The 23,003-nt window shown below is 45.0% G+C and overlaps 2 protein-coding genes across 2 annotated transcripts in view; both read right to left on the bottom strand.

Moving 5' to 3' along the window:
• The window catches only part of C10H3orf20 (chromosome 10 C3orf20 homolog), a 33,861-nt gene extending 22,155 nt beyond the window's left edge, over positions 1–11,706 (bottom strand). The window contains 9 exon segments of the mRNA XM_060023796.1: positions 1,992–2,169; positions 2,172–2,228; positions 2,231–2,274; positions 3,269–3,383; positions 7,933–7,944; positions 8,732–8,741; positions 10,109–10,227; positions 10,880–10,984; positions 10,987–11,706. Coding sequence (XP_059879779.1) covers positions 1,992–2,169; positions 2,172–2,228; positions 2,231–2,274; positions 3,269–3,383; positions 7,933–7,944; positions 8,732–8,741; positions 10,109–10,227; positions 10,880–10,984; positions 10,987–11,353 — 1,007 coding nt within the window. The 5' untranslated portion in view covers positions 11,354–11,706.
• Positions 11,707–12,785: 1,079 nt separating this feature from the next.
• Positions 12,786–23,003, bottom strand: part of CCDC174 (coiled-coil domain containing 174) — a 31,738-nt gene continuing 21,520 nt past the window's right edge. The window contains exon 11 of the mRNA XM_060023111.1: positions 12,786–21,897. Coding sequence (XP_059879094.1) covers positions 21,599–21,897 — 299 coding nt within the window. The 3' untranslated portion in view covers positions 12,786–21,598. The remainder of the gene's footprint in view (positions 21,898–23,003) is intronic.

The following is a 23,003-nucleotide window of genomic DNA, read 5'->3' on the forward strand; positions in this document are numbered from 1 at the left end:
TGCTCAACAAATCCCTAAAGGAACAGCACTTAGCACAGTACTGGGCACATGGGGATTATGGTTTGTTTTTAATGTGGTGAGTTGTATCTTTGTATGAAAAAAGGACTTGAGGGAAGTTTGACAGGAGACTCAGCCATTGAGGAGAGAGGTCCAAGGAGATGCTGACAGCCCAAATGAAAGCGATGCCGGGGATGGTTCTGGGGTCTGACACTGACCAGTGCAAACCCACTGGGGCTTGGAGCTTTTTGGCAATCCAAGGGCAGACACATCACTTCTACCTGAAAGTTTTGCCCAGCAGTCTCCGTGAAGACAGAATTAGCTGCCAAGTCCAGGGTTCTGTGGAACCCATGAGGGAAGGAAGTGTCTCCCAAACATTTTCTCTAATCCAGAGGGATCCAACACCTGCACGTGTGTTTTGGCCATTTGATCACAGTAACGCAGATGCTGTCCTTCAAGATCACTGGGTCCAACTTTCTCACCTTATAATGGAGAGAAGTGAGGCCCAGAGAGATGGAATGGCTTATGCAGGGTCACCAAGAAGAACTGGGCCTAGAATCCAGGCCTCTTGGGACTCCCACAGCAGAAATACATTAATGACCAAGATCACTGGGGTCTGAGTCAAGCGCACCAGCATCGATGGCCTGAGGTCTCGGGTGGTCCCAGCAGGGGGTCCTTGGGATTCTGTGGCAGGGAAGGGAACATGGATCCCAGCAGGCTGGTCTGCAGTACCTTGATCCCCTGATCTACACTTGTCCACCCCTCTCTGGTCCTGCCAATAGCAACCTGCTTCACGAGTTCAGGGTGATGGTCCCATTCAATGCAGTGTTGAGGAAGAAAAGGGGGGAGAGGGAGCCCCATGACCCCTGTGAGCAGCAGCTGCCTGGGAAGGTGTGTGCTGAGTTCAATGCACAAGGTGCCCTGGAAGCAGGGCTGAGCAGAGGGTAATGAATGCACTCATTTATGGTCAGAGAAACCATAGGACTCCTTTGACAGGCACTGCAATTCTGAATTCCCAGTTCAGTGGAGAGGAGGCCAAAGGAAGCGAGGGGGGCCATGGCCAGAAAGGCCTGCCGAGCCGCCTGTTGAGACGGCTCAGAGAGCCACCTCCCTCTAAGGTAAAGTGGTACATTCACTCCATTCCATTAATCATTGCATATAATACTCGATAAACATCTGTGAATGAAGAAAGCAACCTGACTCCATTCATGCTAAAATATGCATAACTCTCAGCCTTTACCCTGCATGTTAGAAATCTTAGTTTTTCTCAGTCTAGGGTTCTTGGTGCATGGACAAGCTTTGAAGGTCTGCAGACCCCCTGTAATCACAGGAAATGTTTTACATGCATGTGTATCAGTTCATATTTCTGGGAAGAGGGTCTATAGCTTTCACCAGATTCTCAACGAGAAAATGTGTCCCCTTGTGCCACTAACACACCCCGAGGTTGGGACCCAGCTGCCCACATTCTCATGAATACCGCCAGACCTCAGCTGCAGATCAACCCGAGCATGTGCCAGGTGGGGTATGTGCAGTGCGGGTTAGACTCCAAATACAGGGATCTTGGGGGCAAAGTATGCAAGAACCACAGTACTTACCCATTGAGCCTGGGACAGAAGGACAAAGACCCCCCCCCCCCAGGATGGAGGGTCTCCTATCACCTTCTCTCGGCTAGAGATGAATTGTTCTGTGTCTCCAATCTCTTCCCACCTGGGACAGCCTCGAAGGCAGGAACTGCTGCTGCACCCCCAGCCCGCACTGACACATAATCACAGATAGTCGGGTTCAGTACGTACTGGTTGATCAGGACTGAATTTGAGGCTTGACTCTTGGTACTTCTTCTCTGACCTGAACAAACTCTTAATATCCCAGAGGACCCGTCACCAGACTTCTCCGACCAAATGAAAAGCCAAAGGAAACACTCTGGCTTTGTCAAAGCCTGGAGTTCTCTGGGCTGAGCTGCTGGGGAGAAAGGGAAGCACCAAATAAAAGGATACTAAACGAAGAAGGACCCATCATAGAAGGTGTAATGCAACTTGATGGCCTTCTTGGGTGCCTTCCATTCCTGAGAATGCCGGTCCAAGTGAAGATGATGGGCAGGAGGTTGGTGAGGGGTGGGAGTGGAAGTCTGAGCACCTGGAGGGTGCGGATGGTGGGAACTTGGGATCTGAGCAACCCCTTTGGGGGTAGACATAGATGAGGGGGCATCTTTGCCCTGTAGTTGCGTAAGATCATGGGTAGAAGATATTCCTCCCTTTCCACGAGACCCTTTCGGCTTCTCTGCAGGGAAGGAGACCAACATATTTTCTAGCCACTTGCCTCTCACTCACCAGACTCTCTACAGCCCCTCCCCAGCTCCCCAGACTCCCATTCCATTTCCCTGTCCCCAAAGTATCTGTCCCTACCCCAACCCCTCATCCTTATAGGTAATGTTTTTAGGAAGAACTGGGAAGGTCCCCATACCCCTTTGAGACCGGCCCTGGCCTGATTTCCACCTTTTGCACAGGAGTGGGGACCCATGGAGTGGAGCTGCGTGTGGAACGGGGTGGCAGAGCTGGAGGCTTTGATCACCTCTCAATCCTGAGCTTACAAAGGAAGACAGCTTCCTTCTGGAATGTCACAGTAAGGAGCAAACTGGGTGGCTGCCCTCTACGCATATTCTACAGCTGCAGTGACAGTGGCCTGTGAGCCCCAGGACACATATATGCTTAGATGTAACTAGGTTTGAAATCCTTTATGGCCCATGGTCCAGGCCTTTGGAGGAACGCAGATTCACTTGCTCGGACTTGTGGGACACACAAAATCATAAATACCATTAATCACCCATGTCAGTGTTTTTTGTTTTGAGAGCTGTTCCTTTTTTTCTAAGAGAACATCTGACAAATTATGTCAAGAAATAAACATTCTTAACTGTAAGGGTGTGTAAACTTTAAGAAGCCATGCAAAGGGGTCTCACTGGTGAGGAGGCAAAGAACATTGCCCTGGGACAGGCCCATTGAGCTGTGGGACCTCAGATAATGCCTTACCATGTGCTTGGGGTACCTCAGTTTCCTCATCTATAAAACGGGAATAAACCTGCCTTCCTCATAAGGTCATAGTAGGACTGAAAATGACTGTGATTGTGGAAGGACTAGGGACCTGTGTGTGAGGGACAACTATCACCCTGTCACTGTGGCTGGGGGCACGGGGTAGCCAACATGTCCGTGATCCCCCTCCACGCACACACAGGCTGTGCCCTCCTCTCCCATACACCCCCAACCACTAAGGTGCTCACACAAGGCGACACATCTCCTGCAGCTTCTCCCGGGCTTCAGGGCAGGGGTCGCTGAACTCGATAACCTCAGAGGCAGAGGTTCCCGCTCCTCGTTGTGGGGATGTCAAGACTACTTCTTCCAAATTTGGGGGTTTGCCTGTAGCTGGAGATGAACAGGTTAGGGAGGGTTTTAGAAAATGGTTTCTCAAGACGTCATGTTCACCTGGGGTGAGGGGGCGGGGAGAGCAGGACAGCTGCATCCCTTGAGAATCAAAATAACTGTGGGAATCATTTATGCTTCCAGGGATAAGCATCCCCAGCAGGTCACTGATGAAACAGAGGCGGCGCTCTGTGAGTCAACCGAGTGTGTGTCAGGAACACTCATGCAGAGTGGTGAATCCAGCCACATTTCCCCAAGGGCGGCCTGGTCCTGGGTAGAGACAGCACACACATGGCTGTGGTGGATGCAGAAGGGATTCCCTTGTGACACTTCTGACTTAAGACAAAAAGTCCCAGCTCCATCTCAATGGCTCAATGGCTCAAGGGCTTCAACACTTCTCTGATGCTGGCTTACCTCGGCCTTCGGCAGAGGGCAGAGTACATCAACTGAGACTCAAGACTGTGATGTTTTGCGGGCTTTTGTGTGTGCTTGTGGTAAAATACGTATAACAAAAATTTACCAACTTAAATTTTAAGAGGCAAGTTCAGTGGTATTAAATACATTCACAGTGTTGTGCAACCGTTATCACCATCTATTCCCGTAACTCTTTTTATCTTATAAAATTGAAACTCTGTAACAATACCCCCCATTCTCCCCTACCCCCAGCCCCTGGCAACTGCCAATCTACTTTCTATCTTTATGATTTTGACTACTCTAAGTACCTCCTATAAGTGGAATCATACAGTATTTGTCTTTTTTGTGACTGGTTTGTTTCATGTAGCATAATGTCCTCATGTTTCACCCATGTTATAACATATTGCAGAATTCCCTTCCTTTTTAAGGCTACATAATATTCCATTATAGGTATAGACCAAATCTTTCTTTTCAATTTTTTAAAATATTTATTTATTTGGCTGTGCCAGGTCTTGGTTGTGGCACTCGGGATCTTCATTGCGGCATGCGGGATCTTTTAGTTGAGGCATGTGGGATCTCGTTCCCTGAACAGGGTTCGAACCAGGGCCCCCTGCATTGGCAGCATGGAGTCAACCACTGGACCACCAGAGAAGTTCCAATGATTGAGTTTTATATGTTGAACCATGCTTGCATTCCAGGAATAAATCCTGTTTAGTGTCATGTTGTATAATCCTTTTATTATGCTGCCGAATTCTGTTTGCTAATATTTTGCTAAGGAATTTTGCATCAATGTTCATCAGGTATATTAGTCTGTAGTCTTCTTCTAGTGTCTTTGGCTCCAATATCAGGGCAATACTGGCCTCACAGAATGAGTTGGGAAGTGTTCCCTCTTCAATTTTGGGGAAAAATTTTAGAACAATTGGCATTAATTCTTCTTTAAATGTTTGGGAGAATTCATCACTGAAGTTATCAGGTCCAGGGATTTTCTTTGTTGGGAGATTTTTGATAACTGATTCAATCTCTTACTATTTATAGGTCTAGTTCAAATTTTCTATTTCTTCATGATTTAGACTAAGTAGGTTTTGTGTTTTAGGAACCTGTCCACTTCATGTAGGTTATCCAATTTGTTGGCATACAGTTAGTTGTTCATAGTACTCTCTGATAATCCCTTTTATTTCTGTAGAATCAGTAGTTGTGTCCCATTTTCAATTCTGATTTTAGGAATTTGAGTCTCCTTTCTTTTTTTCTTAGTCCATCTAGCTAAAGATTTGTCAATTGTGTTGATCTTTCTGAAGCATCAACTTTTGGTTTCATTGATTTTCTGTTGTTTTTATATTGTCTATTTAGTTTATCTCTGCTCTAACCCTTATTTCCTTCCTTCTCTAGCTTTGGGTTTAGTTTAAAGTTCCTTAAGTTGTAAAGTTAGGTTGTTTACTTGAGATCTTTCTTGCCTTTTAATGTAAGCATTAATAGCTATAAATTTTCCCCTTAGCATTGCTTTCATTGTACCCCATAAGTTTTGGTATGCTGTTTTCATTTTCTTTTTTTTTTTTTTTTTTGCAGTACATGGGCCTCTCCCTGTTGTGGCCTCTCCCGTTGCGGAGCACAGGCTCTGGACACGCAGGCTCAGCGGCCATGGCTCACGGGCCTAGCCACTCCACAGCATGTGGGATCTTCCCAGACCGGGGCACGAACCTGTGTCCCCTGCATCGGCAGGTGGACTCTCAACCACTGTGCCACCAGGGAAGCCCGCTGTTTTCATTTTCATTTGTCTCTAGTATTTTATAGTTTTCCTTGTAATTTCTTCTTTGATCCATTGATTAGGTGTGTGTTATTTAATTTCCACAATTTTGTAAACGTTCCAGTTTTCCTTCTGTTACTGATTTCTAACTTCATCCCATTGTGGTAAGATAATATACTTTGAGTGAAATCTATTTCTTTTAATCTACTGAGACTTAATTTGTGGCCTAACATATGATCTATCCTAGAAATGTCCCATGTACACTTGAAAAGAATGTGCACTGTTTTTGTTGTTTTGTTTGTGTTCTGCATGTGTCTGTTAGATCTAGTTGGTTTATTGTGTTGTTTTTTATTTTCTTACTTCTGTCTGTTATTCTATCCATTATTGTGAGTGGGTTATTGATGTCTCCCACTATTACTGTAGAACTACTTGTCTTCAACTGGTCAGGTTTTGCTTCATATATTTTGACAGCCTGTCATTAGGTGCATAAATGTTTATAACTGTTGTATCTTCTTACTGTATTGAAATTTTATTATTATAGAATGTCCTTCTTTGTCTCTTGTAATCTTTTTAAATTTAAAGTCTATTTTATCTGATATTAGTATAGTCACCCCTGCTCTCCTTTGGTTACTATTTGCATGGAATATCTTTTTCCATATTTTCACATTCAAACCCAATTGTGTCTCTGGATCTCAAGTGAGTCTCTTATAGCGTATAGTTGGATCATGAGTTGCTATTCATTCTCCCAATCTCAGTCTTTTGATTACAAAATTTAGCCAATTTACATTTAAAGGAATTACTGATAAGGAGGGACTTGCTTCTGTTACTGTGTTTTTTATTTTCTATATGCCTTATTAGAGTTTTTGTTCTTCATATCCTGCATTACTGTCTTAATTTGTTTTAATTTTTTGTAGTGAAATTTTAAAATTTCTCATTTCCTTTTCTGTATATTGTAGTTATTTTCTTTGTGGTTACCATGGGGATTACAACTTCAATAACGTACAAAACTTCAATAACGTACAAAAACTCTCCTCCTTTACAGCATCATCCCCATCACTGTCAGTTGTTAATGTCCTAAAAATTACATCTTTTTATATCGTATGTCCCAAAACATAAATTAACATTTCTTTTAAATCTTTCAAATTATGTAGAAACTAAGATTTGGAGCTACAAACCAAAGTTAACAGTAATACTGGCTTTTACACTAATTTTTTTCTTTAAATATATTAGTCTCTTAAATCATGTAGAAAAACAAAAAGTGCAGTTACAAACTGCTGTTACAATAATACTAGCTTTTATTCTTTCCTATGTATTACCTTTATTGAGCTCTTTATTTCTCCATATAGCTTTGTGGTTCTCTCTAGTGTCCTTTCATTTCACCTTGCAGGACTCCCTTCAGCACTTCCTGCAGCACAGATTTAGTTGTCATGAACTGCCTCAGGTTTTGTATGTCTTAATTTCTTGCTCAGTTTTGAAGTACAGTTTTCCTGAATTCAGGATTGATTCTTAGCTGACAGGTTTTTTCTTTAAGCATTTTGAATGTATTTGCCCTGTACCTTGTATCCTCCAAATTCTGATGAGAAACCTGCTAATGATCTTATTGAAATTCATTGTATGTGAGGATTCACTTCTCTCTTACTGCTTTCAAGATTCTCTTTTCGTCTTTGTCTTTTGAAAGTTTGACGATTAATGTGTCTTGGTGTGGGTTTCTCTGAGTTCATCTTTCTGGGAGCCTGCTGAGTTTCTCTGACGTTTATATTCATGTCTTGCATCAAATTTGGGAAAATTTCAGCCATTATTTCTTAAATATTTTCTCTGCCTCTTTTGATCTCTCTTCCTCTTCTGGGACTCCCACATGCATATGCCACTTGATGGTGTCCCACAGTTCCCTTAGGCTCTGTTCATTTTTCTTCAATCTCTTTTCTTTCTGTTCTTCAGACTCAATAATTTCCATTGTCCTGTCTTCGAGCTGATTCTTTCTTCTGCCTGCTCAAATCTGTGGTGGCAATGTTTTGTGCTTATTTCCATTATTTTCACAGTTATCCCCCATGGCAAGTCTTAGGTGGTATGAGGATATGATGACATAAAATTGTGGAGGTGATCATCCATGGCTGAATTTCCAGAAGCATCTATTCAGGTCCTGCCTGCTTCTGAGCCTCTGCTGCCTACTCAGCTGGAGCCACATGCTCTTCCTTGATATATGTAGGCTCATCTTCACCTTGGACTCAAAAATAAAATGAGTCTTCAGGCCAGGGGCATTGCTTAGGCTCCAACTGAGCCCTGAAGGCCTCAGAATGGAGACTTTCTCACTGTCAGCCAAGCCTCGAGGTTTCTGGTTGCTGCTTGGGTACCATGTCTGATATCTGTCACCTTCAGTGGTTCCTGGTCCCTTTCCTGACTCCTCCAGCCATGAGACCAGAGACTTGACCCTGAGGCCCACCTACCTGCTGGCTGACCTCCTGGAACCTCTGCTGGCTTGAGCATCCATTTCTGGCCTGCCTCTAGTTGCTTTGGGTCCCCAAGTATGACAACCAGGAACCACTGTTGACAGATTTCTCTCAATTCTCTGCCTGTAAAGTTGGGCTGTGCTCCAGAAATAGCTGTTGTCTGCTCAGGGAGTAGGTCCAACTCCTGGAGCCTGTCTGCTCCAAGTCTGCATGACCCTAGAACTGCAAAGGGGGCCAGCTGGCAAGGTGTGACAGCACGTGTACATGGAACAGATAGCAGAGGTCCCAAACCCAAAATGACTTAAAACCACAACGACTCTACAATATGTTCTTTAAGCTAGGGTACTTTGGAGTGAAAGTGGGTATAATTAATAGTTATGCCAGGACAACAGCATAAACTGGGACTTTCCTGGGCAAGCTAGGACACACGGTTACTTATAAACTATTAGGGAAGGTTAACCACCCATCCTAGCACACATGTGTGAGAATAATTTCTAAACAGTATCAGGAACCTATAAGAAATGCAGCAGCGTTGAACATCCTAGTGAGAATGATGCAACATCATGGGGTAATCACATCCTTGGGTGGCAGAGGAAAACAGCCACATAGACAAAGAGACCAACAGACATGTAACTTTTGTTTTGGAACAACGTTACTCAAGGCATCACCCCTGAGGTCATTAGGAAGAAAAATCATGAAATCACTGGGTGTCCTGAGGATACTTTGTTTCCCCTCAAAGTGACTGCATTGATTTAGGGCCAGCTCAGGAGGAGATACGATAAACCAGGAGCATATAAAGAGGGATGCTGGAAGTGATGCTCACAGTGACAGAAAATGTGTCATGAGAGGTAAAGGAACAGGGGAAACAAGAGTCTGAGGATGTCACCTCCGTCAGGGAAGGTGTTCTTTGTCTTAAAATCCACACATGTACCCACAGCATTCAGAACAGTGACTGGGGCTTCCCTGGTGGTGCAGTGGTTGAGAGTCCGCCTGCCGATGCAGGGGACACGGGTTCGTGCCCCGGTCCAGGAAGATCCCACATGCCGCGGAGCGGCCTCGCCCATGAGCCATGGCCGCTGAGCCTGTGCGTCCGGAGCCTGTGCTCCGCAATGGGAGAGGCCACAACAGTGAGAGGCCCGTGTACCAAAAAAAAGAACAGTGACTGACAACTAGCAATTGTTCAATAAACATTTGTTCACTGACTGAAAGGCTACAGGATCAACTTGATACGGAGAGTGAGGCCTGGAAGAAGGCAAATCTCATAGCAACCCGAGGTGGGCTCAGGAATAAAATCCAAGCTTCTCAACTTCTAGCCTTACCTCCAGTGTCTGTGGCAATCACTGGACAGTCTTTGAGCATCCCAAACTTCTGTGGATCCTCCCACCACCACTTTGCGAATACAGTCCCTCCCCTACCCCACCACTCTACCACCACAGCCTTGGGGGCCCTGGAAGTTCCACGAGAGAAAGTTCCTTCTCTGCCCTCTCCAGCCCCAACTCATCTCTCCTCCAAGCTCTGGCTGCACAGTCACTGCTACCCTGTTTGGTCTCACCTGCCACCAGTTCTTTCCTTTAAGCCTTTCCTTCTGCTCTGTGTTTTCTGCAATAGAATAGAAATGGCCTCTATGTCTGTTTTCTGCCCACATAAATTGACCCAGCTGGGGACACACGGTTAGGCTTGGTATCCAAATACGTCCGTTCAGGTACTGGTTCCCCCACTTGCTGGGTGAGTATGGGTAACATAGGTCTCTCTCTGAGAAGAGGGGGTGAGTATGGGATAACATAGGAGGTGGAAGATGTGGGTTTGCTAGGGGTGTTGCCCCAGGTGAGAGGAACCGCATTAACAGAAATGGAGCACTTGTAAACATTCAAACGATGAGACTGCAAAGTGGAGTGACTTGGTTGAGATATGTCACCTTTTATGGGACAGAATCTGTCAATAGCTGCTGGGTCTCCGGCCAGGGCAGCTATATATCCTTCCTATCAGAAAACCAAATCAAATCATCTCATCAACCTACACAGGAAATCTTCTATCCCCCTCCCCATCCCACCCCCACCACCAAAGGTAGGTCAAAAGGTCTTGCTGGGAATCACTGTTACCTGTTTTTTCTTGACTTCCCTTCCGGTTGAGAGGGAAAAGCTCAGCCAGCCAGTAGAGTACTCGTAGACAAGCTGGTAAGGTGAGTTCACTCCCATGGCTGGGATGTTTGTGGAAGAATCTGGAGTGGAACAGATGGGATTCTGCTTTCAATTTTTTTATTTTAATTTTTTTAATCAAAAGTATAATAATGAAGTTTTTGTCCTAGTTGTACGGTAGACCAGATATTCTAAAGTGCCCTGTTGTTACAAAACAACCAATTTCTGGAAGAAAAAGATTTTTTAATGCTGGAGAAGGCTCAGAGTAATTAAGAGAAATCTTTAAAGTTCTCTTCTACGGTGTTCTCCCAGTTCTCACGACTCTCCTGGTTCTGGCTCTGCTTGGCTCTGTCTTGCTACCCACCAACTGGCCCTCCCGATTTACCCCCTCCTCCTGGGTGCTGCCTCTCTCTACCTTGGCATCATTTCCACAAACTCCCCCTTTCAACACCTCACACTGTTCTCATGGCCAACGTCTCAACCTGGGCTCAGCAAAGCTGGAGGGATGGGAGGACAAAATGGAGAACGGAGAGGGGTGAAAGGATGATTCTTGGGGGTGGTCTCAGGAAGGAGCTGAGTTGCAAAGCTGACCCTTGGCTGCCACCTTTTCACGGCGCATTCTTGTAGACCTGTCTGGGGTGGGTGCAGTGGATACATACACACATGCCCAGGCCAGACCCTTCCAGGCCTAGAAAAATGAGCCAGGATCCGGTGAGCCAGACTTCGCTGACTTACTGAACATGGACTCCAGCGTGGCCTTCATCTTCAGGGTGAGGAGCTCGGTCAATAGGTGGATAGACTGCCTCTGGAACCTGTGCAGGGTCTCCTGGCTGGATGGCCCCGTTGGCCGTGGGTAGGAGAGTGTGTGGAGAATTTGGCCGGCCCAGTGGAAGCGGGCAGCATCGGCAGTGGTAGCACTGGCGGAGGTGGCTTGTTCTGGACAGGGGCCTGCACAGGGGCCGGTTCCATAAGCACCACGGGCGGGGCTCCAATGCTGATCTCCAGGCCCAGGATCTCAGAAGGGGTAGGGATCGTGGGGTCAGTGATCAGCTCCTCCCAGGTAAACTCAAAGATGTTTCTGATGCCCTTGGGTACAGAAATGCCTGCACCCTGGCAGACGATGAGCAGCCTGGAGATGCGGGCCAGCACCTTGGGGTCCATGGCGGTGTATTGCTGGTATAGTTCTCGGTTAGTCTTGATGTCATTCATGGTCCTAGAGCACGCATACTACTAGGTAATACTGTCCATCTCAGACAAGAAGGACCTTCAGCTGTGAGGAGGCAGACACCCTGAGAGCTGAATGAGAGCCAAAGTTCTCACCTAAGGTGAGGCCTTGGGGACAGATGGAATGGAAGTGCTGAAATGGCCCTTACAGGTCATTAAGCCAGGGCATCCTATGCGGGAGGATAAATAATTGGTCACTCTCTCCCACAAAGGGATGCCCCCCCGTCACCCCACTTCCCTTCCTGGGGATGCGTCAGAGACCACGTTAGTGAGTCACTTTGGGAGGGGCCTGGGGATGAGCAGGTTCCCCAAACAGACCCTGGGCTGGAGTAAGGAAAAGGACGGGGAAGGGAAAAATGTTCCATCGCACCTTTTGTAGTCAGAGATCTGAGGGTGGAAGATCTGCTTGTGGTCTCTGAATAAAAACCTGCAAAAACAAAAAGATGTTTCATTGGTTCCTTCTGGGGGTAGGTGATGTGGATGGAAGCTCCTGGTTGCAACGCAAGGATGGGCCTGGATTCAACATGTACATCCAAGGGCGAATGGGAAAGGAGGATGATGAATTTTTTTAGTCCAATGACTAATATCGTTTACCACATCTCCTCAAATCTAGAACTTCTGACAACTCCTGCTACCGCAGCCTTCCAGTCATCAGTTCTACCTGACAACCACTCCCCATGACAACCATCCTGACAACCACTCCCCATGACGTCCATGGCCCTCTTCTCCTGCCAGACAATGCTCATTCTTTCACTCTTCAAACTGTGTCCTCTGGAGCCACCCCAAATTTGCCATTCCAGAACTGCACCCCTGGTGCATACCCTCAGCATTTACAGTGCGGCTGCCCTGGTGTGAAAAGGCTATTATCTTTCTGGTTTCACTGATGAGGAATCGAAGGCTTATAGAGACAGAGCTCTTGGTCACCAGTTGCCTGCCTGCAGACTCTTGGCATAGAGACCTTTCCAAAGACAACACGACTTCCTCACGGGCTTCCAACTGAACTGCCCATCCACCAGCAAAAAAATCTCCTAGGAACAAGAGTCCCACAGAGCAACCCCTTCAGACATTCTGCTGGTTTGCAGATAAACTGGCTTTCTACATCTATTTGCTAACTCCCTGGCATCTCTATTCCTCAGCTTTGGAGACTCAGAAAAATAGGTTCATTTTTGAAATGATAAGTCTACAGAACAAAGAGACCACTCAGAATCTTGGTCATCTGGGCAACCAGCCAGAAGGATCTGACCCTGACCATGCAGGGCAGATCTGTTTTAAAGCCAGGATTCAAATGAAGAGAAGACGAATACAATCCTTTAAATGTTAACTGGTTTGAGGAACCCCACCCCACCCCCTACCAGTTCCTTTCTTGTGAGGTTAATTTTGAAGATATGCCTTACAAACAGATAAAAGCTGGGTTTTAAAACAGCTTTATTGAGATGTAATTCACATACCATACAATTCACCCTTTTTAAAGTGTACAATGGTTTTTAGTATAGTCACAGTTGTGCAACCATCACCACTACCTAATTTTAGAACATTTTTATCACCCCCCCAAAAAAACCCATTAGTACTCTCTCCATTCCTCCTCCCCCCAGGCAACGACTAATCTGCTGTGTGCCTCTATATATCTGCCTGTTCTGGACATTTCATATATATGGAATCACACACTATGTGGTCTTTTGTGACTGGCTTCTTTTACCATCATGTTTTTGAGGTTCATCCAAGTTACAGCATGTATCAGTACTTCACTCATATACTTTATTATATGGAAAGACCACCATTTGTTGATCCATTCAGTATTGTTTGGACACTTCGGTTGTTTCCACTTTTTGGCTATTACGATGGAACATTCAGGTACAAGTTTTTCTGTGAATGGATGCTTTCATTCTCTTGGGTTGATACCCAGGAATAGAATTGCTGGGTCGTATGATAACTCAATGTTTAACATTTTCGGGAACTACCAGGCTGGTTTCCAAAGTAGCTGCACCATTCTACAGTTCTTTTTACAAAACCTGTAATGTATGAGGTTTTAAATTTCTCCATATCCTTGTCAACACTTGTTATTATGTCTTTTTGATTTTAGTGCCATCCTAGAGGGTGTGAAGTGGTACTTCATTGTGTTTTTGATTTGCACTTCCCTAACGACTAATGATGTAGAGCACCTTTTCACGTGTTTATTGGCCACTTTTCCACTTTTATATCTTCTTTGGAGAAAAGTCTTTTCAGATTGAACAACTGTTTTTTTTTTTGAAAAGAAATGTCATTTTAAATTAAACGCACAAATAACCTCTATTTGTTACCATGTATTTATCTCTGCAAAACTCAGCTAGAGGTGACCACGTGACTCCATTCTGGCCTATGAGATGCAGGTGGAGCTGTTGGGTGGGATCCTGGATATCTTTTCAAGAAGTCTGTCTGCATGGAGAGAACACTTTTTCTTTACTCACTGCCCTTCTCTTTCTTCTTGTCTGGAATAGATGAGATGGCTGTAACTCTGGCAGCCATATGGAGCCATGAGGTTACCTTGAGGAGGGAAGCCATGCATGAAAGGTGGCAGAGCAGAGGCACAGAGCCTGGACTCCTGCTGACATTGTGGCACCCACACACCGGCACTTAACCACCTGCCTCCAAATTTGTTTCACCTGAGAGAACGAACCCCTCATCTCTTTAAGTCCCTTTATTCAGATCTCTGTTCCTGCAGCCAAATGTGATTCCTGACAGACAACCAGCCGTGTGGGAACAGCATCACTCCCTCCTTTCCATATATCTAATTTTCATTGTCACTCGTCCATTTTTCCATCACTGAGACACAGGCCTTGCCCTCAAGTAGCTCAATGTTCAACAGGCAAAACAGACTTACAAAATTGATATAAGGGTCACATTGCCAAAAAAATGTACAAAGGCCATGAAAACCCAAAGCCAAAAGTCTAAAGGAAGCTGCACTGAAGGCTGTCATAGAAGATGAATAAGAAGTCACCAGGCAGGTAGGAGGGAGAAGGCATTCTTGGTAAAAAGAAGAGTATGTGCAAAGGAACAGAGACATTTAAAGCATGGCAGGTTCAGGGAACCACAAAACACATCAGTATGGTTGGGGCCTTGGGGCTGTATGGGAAAGTAGCAGACAAAGCTGCAAAAGTGTCTAGAATCAAATCATGAAGGGCCTTGCATGCCATGCCAAAGAATTTGCATGCTATGTAATCATATACTCAGTGAAAGTACTCAATGTATCATCTTTAATTGCTAGTTGCATCTCATGTGGTCTCTGTAAACAGAGGGCAAGCATCACGTCTTCTCCCCCTTTTACAGCCTCCACGACACTAAGACACCAAGTAAGTTGCCACATGCCAGAAAGTGAAAAATACTTATAGTATGAAAATCCGACAGATAGCCCAATAGGCCCATGTAGATGGCTATAAACAAAGTTTCAATTAACAATTCCCACAAAGAAATAAAAAGAGCATGGAAGAAGTTTATAAAGGATGTGAAAAATGACGACTCTCATTCCAACATCTTCAAAGTTTTGCGGGCTGTCTCCTCTTGAGGGCAGGACAGAGATGAGGGGAGGAGTGCACACGCACACAGGCTACTATGCCAAGTCTGAGTGCTCTCTGCCAGGCAGAGGGAAATCCAGAAAAGGCAGTGTCACCGGGCGGCTAAGAACTCAGGCCATGTGACCTCGAGCCTCGCACTAGTGGACACTAGGCCCTGCCTCCCAGGACTGTAAGGACTAAATGAGGGCATATGTGTTAAGGATTGGCACAATGCCTAAAAGAGGTAAGTGCTCAATGAATGCTAAGCAGAAAAAGATAATCATTTGAAGTGGTTGAAGAAGGCTGTGCAATGGAAATGACAGAAACTGGTTCAGAAGTAGGTGACTAGTGAACAAGGACAGGAAGAACACTCCAGGTGATGAGAACAGTGCTTGCTCAGGTTGGAGGCTCTAAATTGCCTGGCAAGTTTGGGGAACTGCAAGTAACTTGAGGATGCTACATGTCACTTGGGGGGGCGGGGGGATGTGTGGGAGGGGTGGGCAGCAGCCTGCTGAGAGGAGCTGGTGTAAACCGCTGAACCCTGACTTCATCTTGCAGATGGGAAACCACAGGACTGCTAGCAGAGGTGGCATCTATATTGTAGGGCGCTCCTCCCACGGGCCAGCAGTGTGGTGGGAAGGAGTTTGAGAAATACGACTGCAGTGGGATTAGCCAAGGAGGAGAGCTGTACCCACAGCACCCCAATTTCTGCCTACAGTAAAAAAGCAATTTCCAGCCCATGCACCTGAAAGAGTACTTCAAAAGGCACAGACCCAGCAAACTCCCAGGGGTACACCGTGGGGCGCAAGCAGAACAAGAGTGAAAAGTGGGAAAGTTCTAAACAGGCTTTGGGAAAATCAAGGGCACCCAACGAAGAAGGAAGCTGAGGGGGAAATTCAGGCATGGCTTTGAAAAAGAGAAAAGGGCATGCTTCCTTCTCGTACTGGCACTGATTCAAGAATCCATTTTTGGGTAGAAGTTGTATCCAGCTGTATATTTAAAACCAAAATTAAACTGTGCTCCCTCAAGTAATCTGGTCCTGATTTTCTTTGCTATTTTCTCTAGTCTCCGGCTCTCTCTGGTTTTAACCAGAACGCTTTTGGTAAGGACAATGAGCAGGCCAGATGTAACCATGTGACTGCCATCTGTGAGTAAGTGCAGCTTCAGGCTGGGACAGGCAAGAGAACAAGCCCGCACCTGATGCACGAAAGACATGGAAATGGAATTAGAAAAACTAATAGACACTGTCCTCTCCATTCAATATATAAAGAACGTTCTGGACAGATGCTTGAATTCTCTAGCAGATGAGAGGAAGAAGGGCTGAGCTATGGAGAGGAGTGGATCTGAGAGGAAGGAGAGGGGGGGTCATGTGCATACGATCAAGCTTAACTGCCTGCTGCCCAGCAAGGTTTGCTCTCGAGACTGCAACCTCAGTCACCGCTCTTCCTCGAGTTGAATCCACTTGCAAACCACCTGCATCCTCCACCAGGGGGATCCACTGTGGCACCAAAGGGCCATTAAGATGAGTCTCCCGGCAAGACCCATCGAGAGACAAAAAAATGATCAACGCTTTGACCCAGTGATTTTAGTTCTGAAAGTAATGCCCAAGGGAACAGTTTTAAAAGGAGGAGGGAAGATAGTTCTTCAAATGTGGTCAAACCAAACAAAAAGATGCTTATAGCCACTTCATTCCTAACAGTGAAATAACGTAGCCAGCCAACAACTGAGGAACTGTTTGACAACGATGCAGATTAATATGAAGTATTAGGCAGCAAAAAAATAACTTGCGCTCAGTTTTGAGAAATGTTAAATTAAAAAAAAACCACACAAATGGTAGGTCTACATTGATTACACATCCCATAAACACCTATGCTGATCATAATTGGAAGCAGAGATACAAAGTCTTTCAGTTTTAAGGTAAAGATGACACTTTAGGAAAGAAGACAACAAACGAGGGCCCCTGAAAAAAAAGCAGCATGTTCTCAGACAGGCTTGTGACCTGGGAGACCTAGGCTGGGAGCAGGGCCCATTCTTGTATTTCCTGGTTTCCGTATCAACCCTGAACAACTGAGACTGTCTGTGCAGAGAGGAGTGGTGTGGGGACTGAGAGGTCAAGAGCTACACCCGTGTTCAAGCTCAGGGAAGCTTACTTGCTGATAACGACCAAATAGAAACAGAACACATCATACCCCAGGGAAGGTTTTTACAACGGGGCAAAACCACCACCTAGCAGATGAGCTTAGAGTTAGAGAGAACATGGCAGTTAGAAATGTAGCGGGGAAAGATGCTGTTTAAATGGAGGGTAGAAAACAAGTAATATTTGTGACCACTCCCATCACTGGACAGACGTACATTTACTGGGCATGGTTACATGAACAGCCGGGATTTACCGAGAAACGGTAACAGAAGATCAATACTCAGCCTGGGTGACAGGTTTTCACTAAAACACCCTGATTCTTTCGATTGTTCTGGTTTTCCCATCTTCCTAGACAATGATCTACACCATCCCACCGTTCTCCCCACTCTGCCCTGCCCCCCACACATGCTCTGAACGTTAAGCCAATGTCCGGGTCCACACCAGCAAATGCCTCACCACCTACCAGCAGGGCAGGTGCCAGGACCACGGGAGTTTCATTTTCTCTCATGGTTTTCAGCAGGTTAACAAATTTCTTTTCAATTATCACGACTTGCCTTAGCCATATAGTTTTTTACAGGAACTGCCTGACGTATAACTGACTTAGTTCAATTCACTGGCTGAAAAAAAATTAAACACATATGGCGTGGCTGCTCTGTGTTGTATTAACTGTAAAGACCAGTACCCACGTCCATTCCAAATTCTAAATTCTACTGCCTCATCTGTGTGTCACAAAAAGGTCAGCTGATAGCCATCTCCCAGGTTGCACTATGGCTTTAAGAGGAAATAAATTATCCCACAAGTCTTCAGCAAATGCACCGCTAAACATAGCAGGAATCTCATGTATATGGATTTAAAGTTTCTCCTTTGGGAATTTTGCAAGCAAACAAAATGATTTATTTAGCCAATTCAAACGAACTGTATCAAAACACACAAAGGCATGGAGAAAAGATTACAATGAAAACAAATAATTCAAAGCAATTTCTGATCCAAAATATTTCGCTTAGCTCCACAATGCCACGAATGAGGTGTGGTCATGCTTTCTGATAGATTTCAGCACTGCTAGCTCCCAAGTCAAACAAGCCATAGGAGTAGCGTGAATGCTTAATGTATGCTTGGAAGAGATGTGTTTGCCAACCCTTTAGTTACTAACAGGAGAGTTATGTACAGTCAGACCACAGAACATGTAAAAACAGATCATTTAGAGTTGTGCTGTGCATTCAGTAGCACTAGACTTGTGTCTTTTGAGCATCTGAAATGTGGTATAGTAAGACTAAGGAACTACATTTTATTAAACTTAAAACTTGATAATTCAGTTATTGGCAAACTCTTAAATGTTTTCAGTATGTTTGGATGAACCTGGGTATGTGAATCTACTTTCAAATGTATTTTATGAAATCTAAATACAGATCAAGCATTCCTCATGAAAATTTAGCATCTGAATTAAGATGGGCTGTAAGTGGATACACAGATTTTGAAGACTTGGTGTGAAAAGAAATGCAAAATATCCCATTAAACGTTTTGTATATCGATTAAATGTTGAAATATTTTGGATATACTGGATTCAATAGAGTTGACCCTTGAACAACATGGGTTTGAACTGTGAGGGTCCACTTATGCGCGTATCTTTCAATACTACTACAGCACTACAGGATCCACAGTTGGTTGAAACCAGATACAGAACTGTGGGTACAGAGGGCCGCCTGTGGAACTTGAGCATCCACGGATTTTGGTTTCCATGGCAGGTCCTGGCACATACAGAGGGATGACTGTATACCACAAAATTAATTTCACTTTTTAAATGTGGTTCCTAGAAAACTGAAACTGACACACACAGCTTATACCTCATTTCTACTGGGCAGTGCTACCAGAGCACGGGTCTGCAGCCTAAGAACTCCAGTGCCATCTGCTGGACACACTCCTACAAAACAGGCCCACAAGAAACACTAAAACTGGAATTGTGTTAACGCTGAAGGACCCTGAGTCTGAAATGGAAGAGGATAAAACAACTGGGCTCATAAAACACTCAACATATGCTGTTAAAATGAGATTAGAAAAAGGCTTATACAGTCTTTGAAATCCTAGAGAATATCCAACTTACAGTTATTAGTCGACAGTGACCCTGAGCCAGCATGCACAGGCTGCTCTGCCGTCCAACGTGGGTGCCCTGGGCAAGGACAAAAGGTTATTTGGGGGCCCCTTCCGTGACCACTGCCTCCTATACTCATGTGCTTGTTGCTGCCTGCCTAGTCTTCCCATCCCTTCTCTACACTATGCCTCTCGAGACCTTCTGCTCTACCTTATAAACACAACCTCTTCCCATCTTTCTCTAGTCTATTATTCACCTTCTCTTTTCTTCTATTTTTCCTTATGATTCTAGGATATCTAATAATTGTTTTTTCCTTTTAGTATTCCAATTTTTCTTTTTGTCTCCTCTCCTTTTGTCCTACAAGCTGTTTCAGTTGGTTTTACACTTTTACATTTAAGCCTTTGGTCCATTTTGAGGTGCTTTTGTTTTTTATGTGGTGAGACGTATGAGTCCAAGTCCATTGTTTTGCATGTGGCGAGTCAGCTGTCTCAGAACCATCTGTAGAAGACTGTTCTTTCCCTACTGGATGATTTTGGCACCGTCAAAAAATTAAGTGACCATAGATGTATGGGTTTATTTCTGGACTCTCAACTCTGTTTCAGTGATTTATCAATATGTCTGTACCACATTGTTTTTTTTATAAATTTATTTATATATTTTTGGCTGCGTTAGGTCTTCGTTGCTGCACGCAGGCTTTCTCTAGTTGTGGTGTGCAGGCTTCTCATTGTGGTGGCTTCTCTTGTTGCAGAGCATGGGCTCTAGGGGCCCGGGCTCTAGAGTGCAGACTCAGTAGTTGTGGTGCACAGGCTTAGTTGCTCCGCGGCATGTGGGATCTTCCCGGATCAGGGCTCGAACCCATGTCCCCTGCATTGGCAGGCGGATTCTTAACCACTGTGCCACCAGGGAAGTCCAGGACCACATTGTTTTGATCCCTGTAGCTTTGTAGTAAGTCTTGAAATCAGGAAGTGAGTCCCCCAACTTTGTTCTTATTCAAAATTGTTTTGAATATTTGATATTCTGGGTCCCTTACAATTCCATATGAATTTTAGGATGAGTTTGTCAATTTCTGCAGAAAAAGGCAGCTGGGTCAGTTGGTTTTCATTTTTGTTAGGAGAGATATTTGCCTGATCAGGCTGACAAAATGACCATTTAATAGGTCTCGCAACTCCACCCTTGATCTGGACTTCAGAGGTTAAGTTTGCAAGAATTTGGAATTTTGTCTATTACTGATCCATACTGGGGCAAAAGACTGAGAGCAGAGGGTGCTGAAGAAAACATGAGTCTGAAGCAAACATGCACCTAAACAATCTGCCACTTAGATATCACATGACTAGTCACGGACCCTCTCTGTGCTCCCATCAACACCACTGTGCTGTGGGAACAGAGACCACAGGCTCCAGCAGGTGCTTTGAGGACCTGCTCTAACACCTTCTTACAAGACTCACTGGCCTGGGAGGCAGCTGTAACAGCCCTGTGGACCTGGTGGTCAACTTCTACTGCTTGTCTGCAGCTGTGAAGAGAACATTGAGGTGTAGTAGGTAGAGGACGGGAATGGTACAGGCACAGGAAGTCCTTCTGGAGTTCTGCTCACCCACTTGTTAGTAAAGACAAAAGGACCTTGCTGTCCCTCACTCCAGCGCAAGTCCATCCTACCCAGGCTGAGATGACTCAGCTCCCAAGAGAGATCAGGGCCCAGAGCGGGAGAACCAGGGAGGCAGGTGGAGATGAAAATCCAACCCTGGTGGCTAAGGAGCACAGCTCTTACCATGCCCAGCAACCTCCACATGTGCCCATCACTCAATACACACTTAATGAACGCCCACTAAGCGTGGCTGTGATAATCGCCACTCAAAAAGGAGTGATAGTAAGAGCAAGTGACGTCAATGTCTACCTTTCTGGACTGTGAAGTCCTCCCTGGTCTTCCTGTTCATTTCAAATGATATGCTTAATTCTCCATTAGTGTCAGGGTCCTCCTGGAGACTAGATCACTTTGCCTCCCAGTGTACCCTCATGTGCCATCATTTGACAGGCTAAAATTCTTCCTGACAGATGCTCCACCAAATGACCTGGAAGCTGAATGCTTGGAACAAAGACACCTACAAGGTAGTACTGGCAAAAGGTAAGGAGTGGAACCCTTAAATCTGAATAAGTCTTGGGAGTGGGTATGAAGCAGACAGGATTGCAAACACCTTAGTATCAAGTATTACAGAGTATGTTTACTCTACCTCAGCTCACATGTAAATCCAGATGAACTGGTATCTCCATACCAATGAGAATGAAATGAACAGCTAAGTGGCCGGAGTTCCCACAGTACCATTCACTTTCTTCCCTGCTGACAAATACAGCCTGAAGTCTGGATCTTCAGGGAAAAGACAGGAAGAGAAAGTTACAGTTCAGTCCCTAAAGTTAAGTTATTTTCTCTGCTCTGGGAGAGGAAGGCACCATCAATAGTACAGACCCAAGTTATAGTGTTTTTAAGTTCATGTCACTTGTTTATAGTATGAAATCATATCATCCAGAGTTTCAAAAGTGACCGCCTGGGCTTGTGGTAGGCCGCTGGGGGCTGGAGTGGATGATGTATGTGAAGAGCTGGGGTCATGGCTCTGGCCAGGGTGCTGCCCCGGGTCACTCTGTGCAGGTGCAGGTCTGTTCCATGCCTGGCTACTCAGAGAACCAGTTCTTTTTTGGTCCACAAAGTAATTCGATGGTGGGGCAAACTCAGGGTCTCTCTCAGCCCGGAGATCTGATTGCCTCTTCAACCAATACCCAAAGGAAAAGTCTAGTAAAAATAAGAAAGAGTATTATTAGAACTGATGATTGAATCATTGAATGTTTATTGTTATTACTTTTTAATTATTGTATATACTTCTTAAAAGCCGCCTTAAATTCTCTGGAGAACAAGGACAGTAATAACAGAACTATAATACAAGGTATATGCGATGCCTACAAAGGATAAGGAACCAGGCCAAGAAAAAGGAGTGAGAACTTCCATGTGGAGAAAGGTTCAAGGAAGGTTCTGTGGAGAAAGAAGGCTGGGAGGCTCTAGAGACAATGCCAAAAAAGTACTAAAATTGCATGTGAGAGACAAACATAAAAAATCAAGCACTTAAATCATTTGCTTGACATAATGTTACAGGTACTTCATAGCAAAACACAAGTTTTGTCTTTTATTGAGTTTTAGAAGACACAAAAGGCACCTGTCCAGATCTATCTTGGTATTCCATCTCTATTTCTAACAGTAGCACTAACCAAAGGCACTCACCCATCTGCATATCTTTTACTTTAGTCGTGGATCTCATCAGTTCCAACAATTCACGCTAATGTACCACTGAAATGATCTTTTTCAAAAAGACATAAACCAGAGTCTTCTCCCAAAGAGAGGCTGCTGTAGGGACCGTGGTGTATTTACAGAAAAAATTTACAGACAATTCTGCATAACCCAATGGAACCATATGTGAATCCGAGTTAATACACTGGGACACAGACTGTTTTCAACTGAACATAAAAGAGACTGCTAAAAACACGGAATACATTAAAGTACCAAACCTTCATAAGGTTTTAAAAACTGGTTCCTGAAAAACAGCATCCCAGGGGCTTCCCTGGTGGCGCAGCGGTTAAGAATCCGCCTGCCAGTGCAGGGGACACAGGTTCGAGCCCTGGTCCGGGAAGATCCCACATGCCGCGAAGCAACTAAGCCCATGAGCCACAACTACTGAGCCTGCGCTCTAAATCCTGCGAGCCACAACTACTGAGCCCACGCGCCACAACTACTGAAGCCCGCGTGCCTAGAGCCCATGCTCCACAACAAGAGAAGCCACTTCAATGAGAAGCCCATACACCGCAATGAAGAGTACCCCGCTCACTGCAACTTGAGAGAGCCGCGCA

This window comes from Delphinus delphis, chromosome 10, assembly GCF_949987515.2.
Source record: "Delphinus delphis chromosome 10, mDelDel1.2, whole genome shotgun sequence".
Classification (NCBI taxonomy): Eukaryota; Metazoa; Chordata; class Mammalia; order Artiodactyla; family Delphinidae; genus Delphinus; species Delphinus delphis.